General features: G+C 36.3%; 1 protein-coding gene across 21 annotated transcripts in view; it reads right to left on the reverse strand.

Moving 5' to 3' along the window:
• TENM1 (teneurin transmembrane protein 1) overlaps positions 1–17,524 on the reverse strand; it is a 780,745-nt gene that overhangs the window by 164,724 nt on the left and 598,497 nt on the right. For 17 of the 21 annotated variants that reach the window (XM_058536663.1, XM_058536660.1, XM_058536662.1 and 14 more), the window contains 3 exons: positions 12,872–13,057; positions 11,268–11,291; positions 9,255–9,401 (listed from right to left, as the gene is read on the reverse strand). In XM_058536663.1, coding sequence (XP_058392646.1) covers positions 9,255–9,401; positions 11,268–11,291; positions 12,872–13,057 — 357 coding nt within the window. The remainder of the gene's footprint in view (positions 1–9,254; positions 9,402–11,267; positions 11,292–12,871; positions 13,058–17,524) is intronic. The other 4 variants (XM_058536671.1, XM_058536669.1, XM_058536670.1 and 1 more) reach the window with 3 other exon arrangements.

A 17,524-nucleotide genomic window follows, 5' to 3' on the forward strand; every position in this document is an offset into this window, starting at 1 on the left:
CACTCGTAATAATCAGACTGGGCATTCACAGGTTTCAACCTGTCAACCACACAATTCTAACTTATTTTTGAAAAGAAATAGATTTTAAATAAATAGTAATGCCCGAACAATCTTCAAAACTGGATTCTAAAACTAAACACAGAGCCAATTCAAAATTGGGACTCACATTCTCATCTAGTTATGTGCTATAAATCCCAAGCTAATGTTTCATATTTAATAATTGCCTATTATACAGGGCTGACCCTCTAAGACCTCTGTTTTCTGAGAGAACAGCAAGACTTCTGTTGAATCTAGAAAGGCTGCAGGCAAGTAGACCAATAATGACATGCAATCCCCAAATTATAATTCATAGGTAAGCCCAGTACATGGGCAAAGATCTGCTTACCAATTATCACATCAGATAACACCCCATACAGTACATCTAGACTGTTACAAAGAAGTGCAAATGACAGGCACACTGCATGTATGGGTTTCTTTTTTCTTTCTTTCTTTTTTTGGGCTGTTAACGGTTCTTTTATTGTTCTGAATTGGAAGCTGTGGCACTCTCCTGGCAGCCAGGCTCAGGGTGTCAGGTATGGACATATCAAATGTTAACTTATTTTACTTTTAGGGCCTGTTCTCTTTAATGGAATAAAAATAAAAGAGAGCAAAAAAGAGGGAGGTTACATTGTCTTGAAGGGCTAAACATGGCACTCACTGATCTTAGCTTTGCCAACCAGTTAAGGACTATGCCAGTTGGCTCAATTGGTACTGATGAAAATCAAGGACACTAGTTTGTTCTGTACATGATCAAGTCATTTTCTTTTTTTTTCTTTTTTTTTTGTGAGGAAGATCAGCCCTGAGCTAATATCCACGCTAATCCTCCTCTTTTTGCTGAGGAAGAGCGGCTCTGAGCTAACACCCATTGCAAATCCTCCTCCTTTTTTTTTTTTTCCCCAAAGCCCCAGTAGATAGTTGTATGTTATAGCTGCACATCCTTGTAGTTGCTGTATGTGGGACGCGCCCTCAGCATGACCAGAGAAGCGGTGCGTTGGTGTGCGCCCGGGATCCAAACCCGGGCCGCCAGTAGCGGAGCATGCGCACTTAACTGCTAAGCCATGGGGCTGGCCCAAGTCATTTTCTATCGAACTTTTACCTACTAGATGTATGCCCTTGGTTGAAAGAAGGATTGGACAAAGGAATATGAATGATATCAGGAAAAAACCATACTTTCCTAATCCTTAAAATGAATTTACAAATATATATCCTTTTATCATCCCATATTATTATCTTGATAAAAATGGACAGCTAGGGGCCGGCCCAGTGGTGTAGTGGTTAAGTTCACATGCTCCGCTTTGGCGGCCTGGGATTTGCAGGTTCAGATCCCAGGTGTGGACCTATTTACCACTTATCAAGCCATGCTGTGGCAGGTGTCCCACATATAAAGTAGAGGAAGATGGGCATGGATGTTAGCTCAGGGCTAATCTTCCTCACCAAAAAAAAAAAAAAAAAAAAAAGGACAGCTACTTCATGGTAAGGTATCCAAAAGGATTTGGACACATGTATACATTAGTTAACATTTGCCAGGTATGGCACTAGGTACTTCCACATATGTTATTTCAACAAATCCCTGCAAGAATCCTGCTGCGTAGACATCCTCATCCCCATTTTACAAATAAAGAAGGGGAGGCTAAAAGGAGCTGCACAGTCGGAAGTAATCTGGGAGTCATATTAACACCCAGCGTTCTGACTACAGATCACACGGTCACCATCATCATCTAAGTAGTACTACGAGTACTGACCTGGGCTGCAAGACTTCCAAGTGCCTGACTTTTTATAGGTATTTAGAACACATGAAGTGGTTAAGGTTAAAGAACCAGACTACTTTGACTCTAATCTTGACTTTATCACTTATAATCCATACAATCATGGACAAATCAGTTCAATTCTTGGATTCTCAGTTTCCTCATCTACAAGATGGGAATAATCAAAACATCTACTCTATAGAGTTGTTGTAAGGGTCATGTGTTATAATAAAGAGCTTATTTAGCACAGTTTAGTACGTAGCTAGAGCTCTTGATAAATACTAGCTATTGTCATTAACCAAATTCTAGACTGTCCAGACTGCAAAGAGTCTATGCATAGAGTCCTAGGGGTAGATGCCAAGGGTCTGCAGTAGCAGCTTAAAATGTTCAGACTCACTTCTACTGAAGTTGCCTTATCACTGGCCAGAGGGCAATTAACTTCTGTGTAGCATATTCAGTTTGTTGGAATGTGTTCATTGTGTGAACTCTGCTTGGTTAGCTTGTCAGATAGGTAGGATCTTATGTGGCTCTAAATAGACACTAATGCTACAGTAAATCTTCATTCATTGAATTTCACAAATTCAGAATTTGTTATCATTTGGACAGGGGCTGGATTGAAGCTTAACCTTTTCAGCATTTATAGAATAGAGGGTCTGCCAAGCAAATTAGTAGTGAAAAAGAAATTGAAGGGCTGAGCATTCCAATGACTCAGTTAAACAAAATATTCTCAGGCATTTTAGAAACCCATAAACACTGGAGTAATTAGAAATCATTCATAAATTTTTACTAAAGCAGGTCCCCTACTAGGCACTCCTGTTAGCTTAGTTGTTGCCGTTACATGCAATGAAGGTAATATGACTGTATTTCCTTTGGAAATAGTCTATAATTCATTTTATTCATTTATTCAGGCTGACTTTTTCCCTCAGTAGTTTGCTGTATTAGTAAAAAGAAAGTGGGAGAAGCTCAAGGGCACTCAGGATTTTGACCTGCTCAAATCACTGTTATTACTATAACCTCATACAATGTGCTTTTTCTGGGTCAGGAAAGTAAATAGTTCATATGCCACTAATGTTCATGTCCTCCCGGTCCCCACCTGCCATCAATGGCTTCCCATATCACTCAGAGTAAAAGCCCATGTCCTGACAAGACTTATTTCCTCACGGTCTGGTTCTTTGTTGTCTCTCTCACCTTACCTCCTACTATCCCACAACCCCCTTCCCCACTATTCCTAGGCCTGGAATATTGTTCTCTCCAATATCAATAGGGCTCACCCCTCGCCTCCTTTATGTCTTTACTCAATTCCACCTTCTCAGTGAGGCTTCCTCTGCCCACCTTCTTTACAATTCCACTCCTGTCCCACATTCGTCATCCTTTGTTCCCCTGCTTTTTAAAAAATTTCTCCATCACACTTACCATCTTCTATCACACTATTTTTTAAAATTTGGTTTATTGTCTGCCTCTCACAACCAGAATATAAGCTCCATGGTAGCAAGGATTTAGTCTTTTTTAATTCATTGCTATTTCCTCAATGACTAGAACAGTGCCTGGCTCAAAGTAAGCATTCAATAAATATTTATTGAATGAAAAAATGGATGTCCCAAAAGTCCTATTTCTATGACTTTTGTAAATTTACCTACAGATTAATAAAGATTCAACTAATGCATCAAAAAATGTCATAAATAGATTCTTCATTGATACCACATCTTTATTATCCACTTTAGAGTACTGTATTTCAAACATTATATCATTCATTTTCACTACTGCAAAGTAGGCAGATGCCAAGTATTACTAGCCTTAGTTGACAGATAATGTGACAGATCCAGTTAACTGAGTTATAGAAATTAGATTTTCCAACTTCCACTTGTATCTGGAATCACTTGGCAGTTTCGGCTCTCATAACTAAGTGATGATCCTCTAATAAATGGGTTGCTTGGAAATGATGAGGGTATGGTCAGAAGAGAATAACGAGGAATATGCTTTCTGATGCTAGGTCTTTTGTCCCAGCCAAATCTTAAAAGTAAACATGGAGCGGGTGGCTGGCCCCTAAACAGAGCAAATGTTAGAATTCATTGCTCTTTCTATTTCATTTTCCTATTTATTAAACACTGCAGCATGCTGGTGACATTCAAAACATGGGGCTTATTGATCCATGAGTTTATATGTGTTCATAAGTCACCCATGGTGCTGATTTCTAGATCTAGAAACACTACATCATAAAAAAGGCTTGCAAACAGCTACTGTTCTTAATGAATGGTGACTTGTTATGAAGAATGATCCTGGAAGATCATTCTCTTTTAGGCAATTAACTTATTGATTTTTACCAATGAATATGAATATAGACCACGGGAAGAATTTGTACAAGAGAAGCTTGGACAAACATGTGACAAATACTTAAAAGATCAGGGGAAAAAAATGCACTTTGATTAAACACTCTTATTCTACATCTTTTTGACTTCCTTGACAATTTTTCCACAGTATCAGAAACTACTTTCCTTCCTCTATAACTAGAGTGAATAAAATGTAATAATTATTTGATAGCTAAAGATCTTATAAAATTCACATTGTTCTGTGTGATCTATCCAGTGCCTACCTTTATATCCTCATCTCCCACCAATCTCTCCCCGACTCGTTGTATTCCAGCCACAATGACTTGCCTTTCACTTCCTAGAAGAGCCTAGTACGTTTCCACCTCAGGGCATTTGTAGATGCTGTGTTTCCTTGACCTGGAACATTCTTCCCCTTTCTCACGTGAGGCCTCCTTTACCACACAGATTTGGTTAGGGCCCCCATACATGTTTCTAGCACTCTAAAAATTTTATAGCACTCTTTACAGTTGTAAATATATAGTTATTTGTGTGGTTTCTTGTTTAATATCTCTCTTCCTTCCTAGACCATAAGCTTCATGAAAGCAGAAACTTGTCTTGTTTGTCATTTTCTCCCCAGTGCCAAGCACAATACTTGGCACAAAGTAGTAATGATTGAATGGAAAACTGGGTACCCAATATGAAATGTTTGGCTAAAAGGTAAACATCTGAGTCAAACATTTGGATCAGTGCTATCCAACAGAAATTTCTCCGATGATGAGAATGCTTAAGATCTGTGCTAACACAGTAGTCACTAGTCTCATGTGACTATTGAGCACTTGAGATGAGGCTAGTGAAACTGAGAAATGGAATTTTTTATGTTATTTAAATTTAAAGAGTCACATGTGGCTAGTGGCTGCTATATCAGACAGTGAAGATTTTGATATCTCTAAATAGATGTTGGATGGTCTATAAACTTAACCAAACAACATAAAGAACTTTGAAATGCTGATCAAGTCCAATTTATCATTTTTTTCCTATTGTGGTTTCTTTCCTTGCTTTTATGTTAAGAAGTCCTTTCCTATCTTGAGATCTGTCACCTATATTTTCTCTTAATTGTGTTTGAGTTTTCTTTTACCTTCAACTCATTAATCAGCTGGAGTGTTTTTATTTATCTTATTCTTTTGGAATATGGTATGAATTGAAAATCGAAGTTTTTTTTCTTAATAGTTATCTCAGCATCATTTATTTCATAATGCTTCTTTTCCCCAATGATTTTTGATGCTGGTTTTATAATATACTAAATTTTTATTTGTACTGGGGTGTGTTCCAGAGCTTTTATTTGGTTGTATTGATCTGTCTACTCTTACATCAGTACCACTTTATTTTAATTATCATAGCTTTAAAATATTCTTTAATGTCTGATAGTTCTAGCTTGCTCTCGCTCGTCTTTGTTTTAGCTATTCTGATTCAGTTAATATAATCTCGGAATGTTTTTTCTAACGTCAATTCATATGTGCATGTAATGTATGGTGATCTTATTTTCCAAACCCCATATCAGGACACATGATTAACAAATGAAAATGTGGTCACCATAATGTTAAGTCTCCTCCAAGCACAGAGTTGTGCACGTGGTAGGTGCTTGTTGACTAAAGGGATAAATAAGGTCAAGACATTTGATAGGTTTGTAATTTCTATAGTAATTAGTTCTTATACATACAAGGCATAAGATAGATTTCCTTTTTTTGCAGATTAAGGAAAAAAATCCAAAGGTTATTTGTTCTCTGTTCTGTTTTTACTATTCAAGGAGCACTTAGGTAGCTCCTAGACCAGCTGCGTCACTCACATATTCAATGCAGGCCAATTAGTTACTAAGAGTCACAATGCATTGAATCAGAGTGTAACTAAAGTCAAAGCTGCAGGAAGTAGCAGCAATACTAATGAGTATTCAAAGCTGATTAGAATGCAAAAAAATCCCACCATTCTTTAAGTATCAGCTATAATAAGGAGTAATCAGGCAACAGCCACTTGAAGCGACTGCTTGAAAGTGATTTTTTTTTTTTTTTGGTTGGGAAGATTTCCTAAGAATTACATTTTAAAAATTAGGACTACTTTTTCCCCAAAGTTTCAATTGGCACTTTCTGATTTAATTGAAATGCACACATACATACACACGTGCACAAACACGTACGCAAATATTAATCATTAGCCATATTCAACTAAACGAGTCCAGCCATTCTGGATAGCTGGAGCGCTGAGATCAAATGACGGGCATTTAATGTATTCTTAGGCATAATATTTAAATAGTATAAAAATGGAATTATTGTCCAAAATCTTAGTCATGGGGCTTTCAGAGGTTATTTAGTCCATCTTTTCATCTCAAGGTAGAACTGAATCTATATTTATCATCAATACCATCTTAATCCTACTAAAGGAAAAAAATGGTAATGGAACTCTCAAGGAGCCTTCCTCCTCTACTCCCTAAAGAAACAATCATAAAAATACACTAAAGTCATAACGAGGTCTTTGATTTTTGATTCCCACATAGATACACATTTTTAAAGGAATGTTCAGAGGTCAATACACAGTCAGCAAAATCTTTTATACCTTTTGTATCTACATCTACCACAGATATTGAGAATTGATAATCCATGAATCCATTAATATTTAATTGATGCATTCATTAAACACTTTTGACTGCTTTGAGGTGACCTTGAGGTCATAAAAAATGCTTAATAACTAAATACTCAATTCTTTTTATCGAGCTGTACTTTTTTATTTATTTATTTTTTTTGGTGAGGAAGATTAGTCCTGAGCTAACATCTGTTGTCAATCTTCCTCTTTTTGCTTGAGGAAGATAGTCCTTGAGCTAACATCCCTGCCAGTCTTCCTCTATTTTGTATGTGGGATGCCGCCAGAGCATGGCTTGATGAGTAGTGTGTAGGTCTGCGCCCAGGATCCAAACCCACGAACCCCGGGGTACTGAAGCAGAGCATGCAGACTTAACCACTATGCCACCGGGTCAGCCCCAAGTTGTACTTTATTAGGGCAGAAAACTTACTTTGGCTCAACCCTAACTGAGTCAGAAATTATAACTGCATAGGTTGTTAATGTATTTTCTGAGAGTAAACCTTATAATCAATACATCAACTGGGAAATCTCTCTTACTACCTCAAATCCTTTTTGGAATGAGGCAGACCACCTAGGTTTACACCCTGGCTCTATCATTTCCTTGCTATATGATCTTGAGAAACTTACTTGACTTTTCTGTGCCTCAGTTTCCTAATTTGTAAAGTAGTGTTAATAGTAGTTCCCACCTTGTGGGGATCAAATGAAATAATTCACATAAAGGACTCAGCACAGTGCCTTGTACAAAGTAAACTCTGAATACAAGTGAGCTAATATTATTAGTGATTATATTGGGCATATAACTATGGATTCTGGGTCATGCTTAACCTGTAACAAGAAAACCATATAGACAAAATATAATTAAGTGCTTGAGTGCATGGTGCATCTGATAAGCACCACGGGAGATTGGGGTGGTGGATGTCAGAGGTTTCATGGGAGATATGGCTTGAATTGGGACTTAAATGATGGACAGGGAATGATGGGTATAGAGGAGAGGGCCTACCAGGTGAAGGGGCATAAAATGAAAAGAAAGTAAAGGAAGGTGAAGATGAATCTTGGAGGGCCATAAAAGTCAAGTAAATAGCTGATCCGTGTACCCCATTTAATTGAAAATCTCGCTCTGGCTTCCCAAACAAAATTTTCAATTTAGATGGGTAGTAAACAGTCTCTTCAGAAAATGGTCTGTTATCCTAAGTTTATTATGGGTGTACGTGTGAGTGTGGGAGGGTGAGTGGTGTAGTTTATCATCTTTTAAATAGTTCACATGAATTATCTCATTTAAGATTTATAACAACGCCATTAGACAGTTAATATTCTCAGCCCCATTTTAGAGATAAGGAAATTGAAGCATAGAGATATCAACAAACTTTTGCCAAATCATACAGACAGTAAGTACATAGCAGAGCTAATATTTGAACCTAGAAAGTCTAACTTCAAAGCCCTGTGCTCTTACTCACAAAGTTGCTTCTGCTTAAAATTCATAAGGTCTTATAACTTTTCAAGGTAAATTGCTAGCTAGAATAAGTAAAGGAGGAAATTCTTACACCCAATTAGGTGCTTAAGTTCTGATTGCTACCTTATTGATTTAAGCCCTATGTTTGGATTACAAATGACAAAGTATATAATTGTCTAGGCAGATATAGAAACCTGAGGAGTCAAATTTAATAATCTGCTTCCTTTTAAGCTAATATATAGAAATACTAGAAATAAACTTTTTGGCAATTTCATGTTTCCTTGAGTAGAAAGTAAGAGGAAAGTGAGGATTTGTTGTTTTAGGCTCATTCAGAGGTGATCTGGGCTGATTTGAGGCCTGATTGTACAATGTATTAGATGCTTTTGTTTGACTAAAATAGAAGTAGTTACCCTGAGGCCTTGGAGCCCCATATGGCATTTTAAAACATCATGAGCAGCTCTTGAATTAAATATAAAAAATTCTACTGTGAATTGTCTTGATGCCGTGTCCTTTGACAGATATAAAGTGTTACTAAAAGGTAGAGACACAAGAGGGAGCTCTAAACAACTAAGAACAAAGAAAACTATTTCACAGTGTGTATAACGCAAGCTACACTAGCATCTGACAGTTTGGACAGTGGTACGTTGATTTAATTTGGTATAGTAAAAATCATAGTATGGGAAGCAGCATGGTTGTAGTAGTTAAGATAACAGACTCTGAAGTAATATAGCCCTGAATTGGAACCTTGGTTCTGTTACTTTCTAGCTGTGTGACCTTGGAAAAGTCACTTGCCATCCCCACTCCAAGCATTAGCTTTCCCATCTATAAACAGGAAAAATAATAGTACCTATACTTCACATCATTGTTGTGAAAATTACATGATATATAATGCATGCAAAGAGTTTGGCGCATGGTCTGACCATAGTAAATATTCAATAAGTTGAGATTGAAAAAAATAGTATGACTTTATAACTCAATACTGTTTATACTAAGGATTCCTAATTTTCACTCTTGGCCAGATTGGTCATCACTGTGCTGGACTCTGGGCTATTCCTTTCTTATATGAACCTTTTATAAATAACTCACCTCCATCATTGTCCAAGTTATCTCCACAAAGCATTTCCATGACAACGTTGCAGCCTGTCCCACTCCAACCCACCTGACACACACAGTGCCAACCATTTTGATCTAGGGTACATCGCCCATTTCCAAAGCAGAGTCCTGGGCAGCCATCTGAAAAGACAGCAGAGAATAACAATCACAGAGACATCACAATAGGATTGGCCAACAGTGGTGTACCTGCCTATAGGGAAGCATCTAATCATCTGGGCTCCATTTAGATGAGGTGTTGAATAAATGGAAGAGGAGCTTGCTTGCTTACCAAACCTTCCCAGGGAACTTGTTATCCCTTACTCTGCTGTGCTTTTCCTTAGAAAGGCAATTAAGCATTATCAATGCTAACCCCAATTGCCAACCTCTGGTTCAGATAAGATGAAAACTATGATGGAGACAAGAAATGTTTTTTGTCTCTTTTTGAAAAACTTATCTCCTCATCTCAATCAAAACCGGATGGATGATATTGTATCTAGTTATGCCCAATAAGTTGGGAAAAGACAGCAGTTTCTATGAAGAGAAACTTCCCTCACCTGCTTCTAGTCTGTGCTTCAGGACTTAGGTGTGCTGCTATACAGTTCAGACTATACCATTAAGTATTTGCCCATATGGTGCCTTAGAAATCTGCTGTAGTGCTTTAAAACTATTCAGCTTTTCTCTTCAACATTATTGTTGATCTGAGGGCTAAGGATTGAATTTTTTACTTATCTCGTATCTTGCTCAGAAGCTAGCATAATATTATGCCTGTAGTAAGTGCTCAACAAGTGTTTATGGAATTAACGCATGCCAAATTTAGACTTGCAGAATTCTATGGAATAACTGGATAAATATAGTCAAGAGGAAATTGTTATACTTAAATGACTTCTATCCATTGATAAACCACAAACACTAATAATAGTCTATATTTAGACTTTTAATTTCTCAGGGATGCCCTACTCTTTCTACCAGTAGTTCAGTTTGGCTATTCCAAAGGGCAACTGTGCATATGCCAAGTGCTCAGTGGGCAGATGAACGGAGATAGTAATAATGGCATATAGCTTCTGGAAATTTTCCCAGTAGCAATACAGGACCAGATCTAGATTTTACTGGAGACAGTCCAATAAATATTCTTTTCGTTTTCTGTCTTTGAAAGAAAATTCCAGACGTATAAAGAGCAAAAGAATGTTTTTGGTTTTTTTTTTTTTTTTAATTCTGTAGAAGTAACCCAGTCTTCCTTCCAAATGGTTTCCAGGCAACTATCAACAGACTAGAGGAAGAAAAAACTTTAAAATTTAAAATGACAGATGGCTGTTAGAAAATATGAAAAGATTTTATATATATATATATATATATATATATTCCTCAAGAAGTGGTATAGGATGAACATATATAGGATTAAGAAATGAATGTATCTAGTTCCATTCTCAACGATACAGAATGGATAAAGAGAAATTAGGGATAATTTGGGACATATTCAATTTCCGAGGCTGAGGTAATGAAGCACACCAGGATATCTGACAGAAAAACCCTTATGGTCTCAATCAAAGGCAGATCCCTGGGGGGATGGATGATGGGGTACCTATAGGGGGATAATTCTTCTGCCCTGTGAGGATACTGTACAGGGACTTAGAGCTATATTGTTATGTTAAAGAAAAAGTCCAGCTGTCTACCTAAACCTAGTTCATTTAATAATTTCCTGTCTGTGTTATACACCCAGACACACATACAAACACACACACACACATAAAACTCAATGTAAAGACAAGGAAAAATAGTTCTTAAAATGGCTTATCAATCCATTATACGCTATGGCAAAAAATGTCTCTTTGATGTTGGAAAAACAAATTACTTTTTATTCCAACTATTATAGCACGAACCTGACAATATCACGCTTAAGAAAGATTGCCAAAGGTAAAAGAAAAAAAGTCCCACCGACCCTTCCTTTCCCACATGCATATTTTCTGTTAAAATATTTTTCTGTTATAAAACTAGTGAGAAAAATCTTACCTCGGACAGCATCTAAGTAGTGAGCTAAAAAGGAGGGAAAAGAGTGATTAAATGAATTTCTGGGAGACCAAAGCTATATAACATGTAGTAATGGTTTACCCTCTGTTGCCTGGGAGGAGAACAGCAAACTGTGAACTGCTGAAATGCCTGCAGCTCAAAAGTTGGTACACTGGCCTGTGCAGTTTGTGAATAATATTTTCTGTGGGAAAGATATTAATGGCTTTTCTGCAAGAAACTCTATTAGGCTTCCTAAAAATGTGTCATATTTCATTAAAAGTATAAGAACTGCATTTTTACACTTCAGTAATAACTTCCATGAAAGAGCACTAGATTGAACTTCTTATTAGTAATATCTTTAGAAGGGAGTTCTGGAGTAACCACCTTTGGTAATCATCACAATATTTAAATCCTCTTACATGAAGGCAATAAAATTACTGTAGTGCAGGAATGTAATGACTTAAGCTGCATCTGAATCTCACCCCTCACCACCTTTTTAATGAATCTTAAATATTTTCCACAGTCACAGAACAAGACTTACTGTACCTTTAGTAGAGTAGTAATGCAGTTTATTAAGATTATATGTTATATGTATTATACATTACTTTGGCAGGTTCCGACCATTATAACAAAATACTTTCACCCAAAAATGAAAGCTGTAGTACAGTCTAGTCAGAGGGAAAAAAGCCCACAAGCAATGAATTGGGTATCCAGAGGCCCATGCTTGCCTTTGCTCTGCATGAATTTTTTGTGCTCATGGAATGCCACTGGAACACTCTGTGACCCATTTTCCTTAGCTGAATAGTGGGAATCATACGAGTCTCTCTGTATACGCAGGAAACCTTTGTGCCAGACACGTGTATGTGTCAAGGGCTTTGATTTTTTTTTTTCAGAAAAATAAAGCATTTTAAAACTGAAAACTTCCTTATTATTAGTGTTTTTTAATAGTGTGAAAACCATGTGATAGATTAATTATTACATAGGTTTTCTCAAATCCACAGACTGTTTTCCCAGGCAGCATTCTGAAAATTAGTGAAATTGGTGACAAGGGATGAGAGAGGGTGGATGCCTCGGGACAAACTGTCTATACTGCCTAATAAACAATTCAACACAGATGTTCTATTGATAGTAGGTCGGGAGTGTCTTTCTCATATACATAAAAGACAGCCCCTAATGATATTGAATGGCCCCTGTTAAAGTAGTCTTATTTAATGAATGTGCCTCTAAGTGCTTTCAACAAAAACAACCCATACTTTTCAAAAGGAAAAATGGGCAGTGAATGTTACCTTCACAACAAAAACACTTCTCTTATTAACTAATGACACTTTATTCCAATGTATCATCTTTCATTTGAGTAACTCAAAGCACTTGGAAGTGGAGAATATAAGGAATACCGAAGCAGTGAAAAAGGAAATGACACAAGAAATAAGATATTATCAACAAAAGAAGAAACCTCCCAGTTAACGAAACTTTCAAACTATGGCTAACCCTCCTCCTTTTCTCCTCCAATCTCAAATTCTATGAAAAGCCTGGTGATTGACTCGCTAGACTGCTTTTACTTCTTCAATTAATCCCATTTACTTTGTTCAAAGTATAGTGGTACTTACCAATTGTGCAGTGGTCGCCCTCCCATCCAGGGCTACACTCACATTTTCCATCTTTGCACTGGCCATGCTCAGCACAGTGAGAATGACAGGAGCGTTCTTCGCATGTTGGTCCTACCCAGCCTTCTTCGCATTGGCAAATGCCTCTTGAGCAAACTCCATGGCTACCACACTCCATGGTACAGAGTTCTGTGGGGAATTCAAAGAAGATATATTTACATATTTTATTAAAACCAGAGTCTACTCTTTCCCAAAGACATTAAAATTATCAAAAATACCAGTCTATACTTATATTTTAAATATATAAACAAAACGTCACAAAGACCTTCAGCATTTGAGCGAACATACAAGGAACTCTGTAAAAAAGGTAGTTAAGTCTCTAAGTATAAAATAAACTCCAAGTCAAATTGATTTTGAGAAGTCCATAAAATGATAATGGCATTCAAGGCTTAGAAATGAAGTCAATGCCAAACAAATGTCAAGCGGGTTTCACTAAAAATTCATTAAGATCACAATGTTGCGGGATTTTACAATGCTACAAGAAATCATTGGTGAAAAACACACACACAGTAAAACAGTGCCCTAATTTCATTCAGGAAGAGAGGTTCTACAATTAGAAAGATAACTTGCTAATAAAATTCATAATATACAAAAGGTACGGCTGCCAATGATGGCAATCAACTGGCTTCCCTGATCATACTAATAATATTTGCATTTATTTTAAGCATTTAAAATGACTCTTGGTTGATTAAAATACAGTCTTATCTCGAAATGTCATTCAATATTTAGCCAATATAATCAAGATGTATACTGGCTCTGCTGAAGTTCTCTCCTCTGTCCCCTTGACTTCTTATTGAGGAACGTTGAATATCAATAAAATTATCACAGTAGAGAAGCCAAAATAAAAGTTTGGCAAGCCTTTTTCTTGACTGAATACCTTTGCTGGAGGAGGAGAAGGTGAATAAAATCCTACAGAAAGAATGCAAGAAGTTTTGGTTATAATTGGTCATATATCCTTGAAGGAAAAAGAGGGTGCTCTGGAAGCCAAGTTGTCTATCTTTCATAGTCTTAAATTCTGAAACTAGTTTTATATATTAAGAGGGATTGACATGTGATGATATCAGTATTATCCTATATTACATGTAACAAAGCTCCTTTTTGTAACAAAGGTTTCTACTCTAGATAACAGAGTTCTTTTTCAGTAGGTGAGAATATTCTGATAAAGCTGTGGTTATGAATTTTATTACTATGTAGATCAATTTGTTCACTAATTCATTCACAGTATTCTTTGAGGGTCAAGGTATGATAAAAAGAGCAGTGGATTTGAAATAAGGATTCCTCTGTGTAAAAGCTATGTACCCTTAAGCAAATTACTAACAAGCTCTCTTAAGTTCTGCTTGTATAACTACACAATGGAAGTAATAATATTGACACCTCATAGGGCCATTGGCCAGATTTGAAATATATTTTGGAGGTGGAACCAACAGGAATTCCTCAAGATTAGATATGAGGAATGGAGGAAAGGGAAAAATAAAAGTTTTGGCTTAAACAAGTGGGTGGATAATGCTGCCATTAATGAAATGGGAAAGGCTGAGGGAAGAATAAGGGTGAAAGATCAAACAGATTAACTTTGAGATAACGTATGTACAGAGAGCCAAGTGAAGATGTCAACTAAGCAATGTGACATACAAATTTGACAGGCCAGGGCTGGAGATATGAAATTGGCAATCATTAGCATATAGGTGGCATTTAAAGGCATGGGACTGGATGATATCCCTGAGGAGAGAGAATAGAAGAGCCTCAGGAATGAGCCCTGAGGTATTCCATGATTTAAAGATAAGGTAGAAGAAAAGGAACCATCAAAGGAGACTGGGAAGGAGAGGGCAGTGAGTGATAGGAGGAAATCCAGGAGACTGTGGTGTAACTAAAGCCAAAAGAGGATGCCTTTTTAAGAAGGGAGTAGTTACGTGTTTAATATTGCTGAGAGGTCAAGTGAGACATGAACAGAGAAGTGCTCCCTGGCTTTATCAACATGGAAATTGTTGGTGACTTAGGAAGAGCTACATTGATAACGTGGTAGTGGTAAAGCCAGGTTGGAATGGGTAGAAGAGTGAATGGAAAACTGTGTGGGATCACTAGGTTGTAAGAAAAGTCCAGGACCCAGAAAATAAAAAAAATGGGGGCTTGGCCTAATAAATGGTAGCTTGAATTGGTTAATGTTGAAATAGCACCTACTCTCTATATCTTAGTTCTGAGTCTCTGATTGATAATCTGGATTTTTAATTTCAGTTCTTGGAGTGAACCTGAGATTGTAATTATGCTCCCCTAAATGGTCTCCCCCAAGACACTAAAAGCTGAACTGAAAGGGTTTTTCTAAGATTAAGTAGTTAAATTGGTAAAATCCAATCAAGTCAGAGCTAACTTAGAGGCAAACATTTTGCATATATTGCTTTATACAACTATAAATTTTAGGCTTGGTGGAGTATATCATTCTGGTTATTTCCTGAAAAGTAGTAAGACTAGATGAACAGTATCAGCAAAATGGCAGAATAGGCTATCCTTAAACCATCTCAATATAAACCCTTAGAAATGTTGAATACAATGTAATAATTTTTAAAATTGCATGTCCGAGCTCATAAGAAAGAGAAATGGTCAAGTCTCATAAGCAGAGGATGCTAACAACCAAAGAAGGAAGGATATAAATCAACCTTCTGGCAGCCTTGAGGGGTTATTATACTTGGTAAAGACTAGAGGCTTGGCTATTTATGTCCACAAAGGAAAAAAAGATGAGATCTTTGGCCCGTTTAAGATGGGGAGCTGGACTGAAACTCCTGCAGAAAGTAAGGAACCTTGAAAGGCTGCAATCTCAGTGAGATGAGGACTAATAAACTCTCTCTACTAGCCCAGAGATGACAAGGAAGAATTGACTATATAACAATCATAACAATAATAATAATTTTATAATAATATATAATAATTTATATAATATAATGATAATTATAATAAATTCAGGGGTCAGAAAATATTGAAATAAAACGCTACCTAATAATAATATTTACAATGGAATGCCCTGAGTGAAATACTTCTAAAGCTTTGTATTATTCAGGAGTTAGGTAAGAGATACTTTGTCAAGTATGCATATAAAAATTTAAAGGTGGCATTCTGTTTCTAGTAATTGTGATCTAAGTAACTTTTACTCTTTTCTCTTCTGATAAGAACTAGAAAATCTAGACAAAATATATTTTAAAAATCTGTTGGATGTTACTGTCATTCACAAAAGAGTAAAGAATTACTGGGCCAAGTTCCAGGAGAAAAAGAAAACCCAGGGAGGTGAGTCTGACATTTATGGATGTTTTTCCTCTAGAAGTATCTGTCAATTCTGGTAGAGGCAGCTGGAAGACTCAGAGGCTGGGCAGAGCTTTCGTCAGTCTCATGGGTGCAGAAAAACTATTTGACTAGATAATGGCTAAGAAATTTCCAATACTAAAGAAAACATCAAGCCAAATATAAGAAGCAAAATTGAAGGAACAAAAAAGAGAAAAAGACAAATTCTAATGCTCCCCTTTCTCATTAACTGATGGAACAAGCAGACAACAAATCAGAAAGGATAGGGAATATCTGAGCAAAATGCTTAACAAATTTGATCTAATTGACAAATATAAAGCACTGCAATAAATGACTACAAAATACGCATAATTTTCAAGTGCACTTGGAACATTTACAAATATTGACCATATGCTGGGCTATAAAGCAAGTCTCAACATATTTCAAAGTATTGAAATTATTTATAGTATGTTTTCTGTCCACTAAGGAATTAAACTTGAAATCAGTAATAAAAGATAGCTATAAAATCCACATAAGATTGGAAATTTAAAAATATGCTTCTGAATAAACTATAGAACAAAGAAGAAATCATTGTGGAAACTAGAAAATATTTTGAAATGGATGAAAATGAAGGTACCACATATCAAAATTTCTGTACTATAATTCAATCCATGTGTATAGGAACATTTATAAGGTAGACAGGAAAACCAACTGAAAAACAATGACCCAAGCACCCATTCAAAGAAATTAGAAAAAAAAAGAGCAAAGTAAACTCAAAGAGGGTAGAAGGAAGAAAATAATAATTATAAGAGCTGAAATTAATTAAATAGGAACAAACATACAAAAGAAAGAATTAGCAAGGCCAATATTGATAATTTGTATAGACCAATAAAATTGATAAGCTTCTGATGGGAAGTGATCAAGAAGAAAATACAGAAGACTCCAATAACCAATATCAAGAACAAAAAGGGTGACACTGCTATTCATCCTACAAGCATAAAACATCGTAAGAGGATATTACAAACAACTTTTTGCTAATACATTTGAAAATTTCAATGAAATGGACAAATTCCTTGAAAAACACAACTTAAAATAATGAACACAAGAAAAAATGGGAACTAGTTTCTATAAAGAACCTTAATCCACAATGAAAAATATGATCACAAAGAAAATCACAGTCTCAGATGACTTCACTTGTAAATATACTAAACTTTTAAGGAAGAAAAACTGCCAGTCTTGAATAAACTTTTCCAAAGAATAGAAAAACAGGGAACACTTCACAATGTGCTTTATGTAGTCAGCATAACCTTGATATAAAATTCTGACAAGGAT

This window comes from Diceros bicornis, chromosome X (genome assembly GCF_020826845.1).
Source record: "Diceros bicornis minor isolate mBicDic1 chromosome X, mDicBic1.mat.cur, whole genome shotgun sequence".
In the NCBI taxonomy this organism is placed as follows: Eukaryota; Metazoa; Chordata; class Mammalia; order Perissodactyla; family Rhinocerotidae; genus Diceros; species Diceros bicornis.